Source organism: Penaeus vannamei, chromosome 14 (genome assembly GCF_042767895.1).
Source record: "Penaeus vannamei isolate JL-2024 chromosome 14, ASM4276789v1, whole genome shotgun sequence".
Taxonomy (NCBI): Eukaryota; Metazoa; Arthropoda; class Malacostraca; order Decapoda; family Penaeidae; genus Penaeus; species Penaeus vannamei.
Genome location: NC_091562.1, coordinates 41488082 through 41493081, shown reverse-complemented (window position 1 = coordinate 41493081; position 5000 = coordinate 41488082). Strand labels below are relative to the sequence as shown.

At 44.9% G+C, this 5000-nt stretch overlaps 1 protein-coding gene across 1 annotated transcript in view; it reads right to left on the bottom strand.

Moving 5' to 3' along the window:
* The window catches only part of LOC113816910 (metabotropic glutamate receptor-like), a 20524-nt gene that overhangs the window by 2125 nt on the left and 13399 nt on the right, over window positions 1-5000 (bottom strand). The window contains exons 7-8 of the mRNA XM_070130105.1: window positions 1527-1681; window positions 1-44 (exon numbers count right to left, since the gene is read on the bottom strand). The exon at window positions 1-44 is cut by the window's left edge and continues 161 nt beyond it. Of these exons, the coding sequence (XP_069986206.1) occupies window positions 1-44; window positions 1527-1681 (199 nt within the window). The remainder of the gene's footprint in view (window positions 45-1526; window positions 1682-5000) is intronic.

The window sequence follows — 5000 nt, the reverse complement described above, 5'->3', positions numbered from 1 at the left end:
GTCGCCGAGAGGGAGATGGTGACCGAGGTGGTGGTGATGCGCAGCTGGGGAAGGGTGGTGAGGGGTTATTGAGGGGTGTCTGGGGTGATGGGGGTGAGGGGTGTGGGTGGTGGTGGTGAGGGGTTATTGAGGGGTGTCTGGGGTGATGATGGTAAGGGGAAGGGTGTGGTGATGGTGATGATGTGGTGGTGAGGGGAAGGGTGTGGGGATGGTGATGATGTGGTGGTGATGGGGATGGGGAGATTGATAGTAATTGTGATGATAATGGTGACTGATGGTGTAGTAATGACAGTGCAATAATAATGATAATATTAATCATAATGATGAATATGATGATACCATTAATAATAATGATAGTAATTATAATGATCACGATAACAATATCAATAAAATAAAAAGTCACAATAACGACACATCTACACAAACTTACAATATATTTAAAACCGTCATTTATTTTGCGGTCAATTCAATGCATATTTATCAAAAATTTTATCAACAGCTATCCTGCGCCTGTTTTATTAAAGCGCATTGCATTGTGGGTCGCAAAGCCAGGCAAAACTAATATTATTTGACTGATGTTCGGATTACACATGAATATTTTCGTCAAACTATCCCCGCATAAACAATATGAATTTTACGGTCTGGGCGAACGAAGGTATTGAATCTCTTTATGAACAATACATCTCTTTCTGTGTCTTTCGTCCTTTATTACGAAACGTTGCGGAAATATTGTGTAAAGATTCTTCGTCAAAAACAAAAGGTTCTTTGTGATCTGCGGGAATAAGTTTTCTCTTTTTTTTTGGCTCAGAATTTTTTTTATACAAAGTTGGTGTTTTATATGAAAAAAAAAAAAAAATCTGGAATGATATAAATATGAATTTGCATGATTATGATATGTTTTAAGATAACAATAGGCATAATAACGCTATTCAAAGTAAGTGGGAATTCAAAGCGTACCTAGTCAAAGGAACAAGAAAAAAAAAGGAAAAGAGGAAATTAATAAAATGGATGTGAAAAAAAGAAGGAAAAAGCGTAAGGAAGGAAACGAAGAAAAAGATTTAAGAACAAAGAAAGACAGTATGAAGAACAAAAAGAAAGAAAATATAAAGAAAAAGATGACAAAAAAGATGAAGAAGAAGAATTGGAAGAAAAAAAGAAAAAGAATAAAAAGAAAAATGAAAAAGAAGAAAAAAGAAAAAGAATAATAATTACAAATGACAAAGAAGAAGGAGAAGAAAAAGATACAAAAGAAGAAAAACAAGAATAAGAAAAGACGGAAAAGAAACCAAAGAAGAAGCAGAAAACAGAAAAAGAAGAAAAAACGGAAAAAAAAGAAAAAGAAGAAGAAAAACGAGAATAACAAAAAGAAAAAGAAGAAAAAGAGATAACAAAAAGAAAAAGAAAAAAGAAACAGAAACCGAAAAAGAAGAAACAGAAAAAAAAAGAAACAGAAAAACAAATAAACAAAAACAAAACAAAAAACAAAAAACAAGAGACGATCTCCCTTAAACCACGCCCCCCCCCACCTCGACGTTGTTGGCCGTGGAGAAGTAGATGGGCACAAACGCGAGCCAGATGATGCAGGTCGTGTACATAGTGAAGCCGATGTGTTTGCTCTCGTTAAACGCCTCAGGAATCTTGCGGGTGAGAATGGCGTACACCGTGCACACCACAATCAGTCCTGGGAATGAGAGAGGATCCACGGTTAGGTCTGGAAACGCGATAGAAAAGACGGTTAGGTCTGGAAATGAGAGAGGATCCACGGTTAGGTCTGGAAACGCGATAGAATCCACAATCAGTCCTGGGAATGAGAGGGAACTCATGGTTAGGTCTGGAAACGTGATAGCATCCATGGTTAGGTCTGGGAACGCGATAGAATCCATGTTTAGGTCTGGAAGCGAGAGGGAACTCACGGTTAGGTCTGGGAACGTGATAGAATAGACGGTTAGGTCTGGAAACGTGATAGAATAGACGGTTAGGTCTGGGAACGAGAGATAGAATTAACGGTTAGGTCTGGACACACGATAGAATCCACAATCAGTCCTGGGAATGAGAGAGGATCCACGGTTAGGTCTGGGAACGCGATAGAATCCATGGTTAGGTCTGGGAACGAGAGATAGAATCCATGGTTAGGTCTGGAAACGTGATAGAATTAACGGTTAGGTCTGGACACACGATAGAATCCACGATCAGTCCTGGAAATGAGAGAGGATCCACGGTTAGGTCTGGAAACGCGATAGAATAGACGGTTAGGTCTGGGAACGAGAGAACCCACGGTTAGGTCTGGGAACGTGATAGAATAGACGGTCAGGTCTGGAAACGTGATAGAATCCATGGTTAGGTCTGGAAACGTGATAGAATCGACGGTCAGGTCTGGAAACGCGATAGAATCGACGGTCAGGTCTGGGAACGTGATAGAATCGACGGTCAGGTCTGGGAACGTGATAGAATCGACGGTCAGGTCTGGAAACGTGATAGAATAGACGGTCAGGTCTGGGAACGTGATAGAATCGACGGTCAGGTCTGGGAACGTGATAGAATCGACGGTCAGGTCTGGGAACGTGATAGAATCGACGGTCAGGTCTGGAAACATGATAGAATCGACGGTCAGGTCTGGAAACGTGATAGAATCGACGGTCAGGTCTGGAAACGTGATAGAATCGACGGTCAGGTCTGGGAACGTGATAGAATAGACGGTCAGGTCTAGGAACGTGATAGAATCGACGGTCAGGTCTGGAAACGTGATAGAATCGACGGTCAGGTCTGGAAACGTGATAGAATAGACGGTCAGGTCTGGAAACGTGATAGAATAGACGGTCAGGTCTGGAAACGCGATAGAATCGACGGTCAGGTCTGGGAACGTGATAGAATCGACGGTCAGGTCTGGAAACGTGATAGAATCGACGGTCAGGTCTGGAAACGTGATAGAATCGACGGTCAGGTCTGGAAACGTGATAGAATCGACGGTCAGGTCTGGAAACGTGATAGAATCGACGGTCAGGTCTGGAAACGTGATAGAATAGACGGTCAGGTCTGGGAACGTGATAGAATAGACGGTCAGGTCTAGGAACGTGATAGAATAGACGGTCAGGTCTGGAAACGTGATAGAATCGACGGTCAGGTCTGGAAACGTGATAGAATAGACGGTCAGGTCTGGAAACGTGATAGAATCGACGGTCAGGTCTGGAAACGTGATAGAATAGACGGTCAGGTCTGGAAACGTGATAGAATCGACGGTCAGGTCTGGAAACGTGATAGAATAGACGGTCAGGTCTGGAAACGCGATAGAATCGACGGTCAGGTCTGGGAACGTGATAGAATCGACGGTCAGGTCTGGGAACGTGATAGAATCGACGGTCAGGTCTGGAAACGTGATAGAATCGACGGTCAGGTCTGGGAACGTGATAGAATCGACGGTCAGGTCTGGAAACGTGATAGAATCGACGGTCAGGTCTGGAAACGTGATAGAATAGACGGTCAGGTCTGGAAACGTGATAGAATCGACGGTCAGGTCTGGAAACGTGATAGAATCGACGGTCAGGTCTGGAAACGTGATAGAATCGACGGTCAGGTCTGGGAACGTGATAGAATAGACGGTCAGGTCTAGGAACGTGATAGAATAGACGGTCAGGTCTGGAAACGTGATAGAATCGACGGTCAGGTCTGGGAACGTGATAGAATAGACGGTCAGGTCTGGAAACGCGATAGAATCCATGGTTAGGTCTGGAACCGTGATAGAATCGACGGTCAGGTCTGGAAACGTGATAGAATAGACGGTCAGGTCTGGAAACGCGATAGAATCCATGGTTAGGTCTGGAACCGTGATAGAATCGACGGTCAGGTCTGGAAACGTGATAGAATAGACGGTCAGGTCTGGAAACGTGATAGAATAGACGGTCAGGTCTGGAAACGTGATAGAATAGACGGTCAGGTCTGGAAACGTGATAGAATCGACGGTCAGGTCTGGAAACGCGATAGAATCGACGGTCAGGTCTGGGAACGTGATAGAATCGACGGTCAGGTCTGGAAACGTGATAGAATCGACGGTCAGGTCTGGAAACGTGATAGAATCGACGGTCAGGTCTGGAAACGTGATAGAATAGACGGTCAGGTCTGGAAACGTGATAGAATCGACGGTCAGGTCTGGAAACGTGATAGAATCGACGGTCAGGTCTGGAAACGTGATAGAATCGACGGTCAGGTCTGGAAACGTGATAGAATCGACGGTCAGGTCTGGAAACGTGATAGAATCGACGGTCAGGTCTGGGAACGTGATAGAATAGACGGTCAGGTCTGGAAACGTGATAGAATCGACGGTCAGGTCTGGAACCGTGATAGAATCGACGGTCAGGTCTGGAAACGTGATAGAATAGACGGTCAGGTCTGGAAACGTGATAGAATAGACGGTCAGGTCTGGAAACGTGATAGAATAGACGGTCAGGTCTGGAAACGTGATAGAATCGACGGTCAGGTCTGGAAACGCGATAGAATCGACGGTCAGGTCTGGGAACGTGATAGAATCGACGGTCAGGTCTGGAAACGTGATAGAATCGACGGTCAGGTCTGGAAACGTGATAGAATCGACGGTCAGGTCTGGAAACGTGATAGAATCGACGGTCAGGTCTGGAAACGTGATAGAATCGACGGTCAGGTCTGGAAACGTGATAGAATCGACGGTCAGGTCTGGAAACGTGATAGAATCGACGGTCAGGTCTGGAAACGCGATAGAATCGACGGTCAGGTCTGGAAACGTGATAGAATCGACGGTCAGGTCTGGAAACGTGATAGAATCGACGGTCAGGTCTGGAAACGTGATAGAATCGACGGTCAGGTCTGGAAACGTGATAGAATCGACGGTCAGGTCTGGAAACGTGATAGAATCGACGGTCAGGTCTGGAAACGTGATAGAATCGACGGTCAGGTCTGGAAACGTGATAGAATCGACGGTCAGGTCTGGAAACGTGATAGAATCGACGGTCAGGTCTGGAAACGTGATAGAA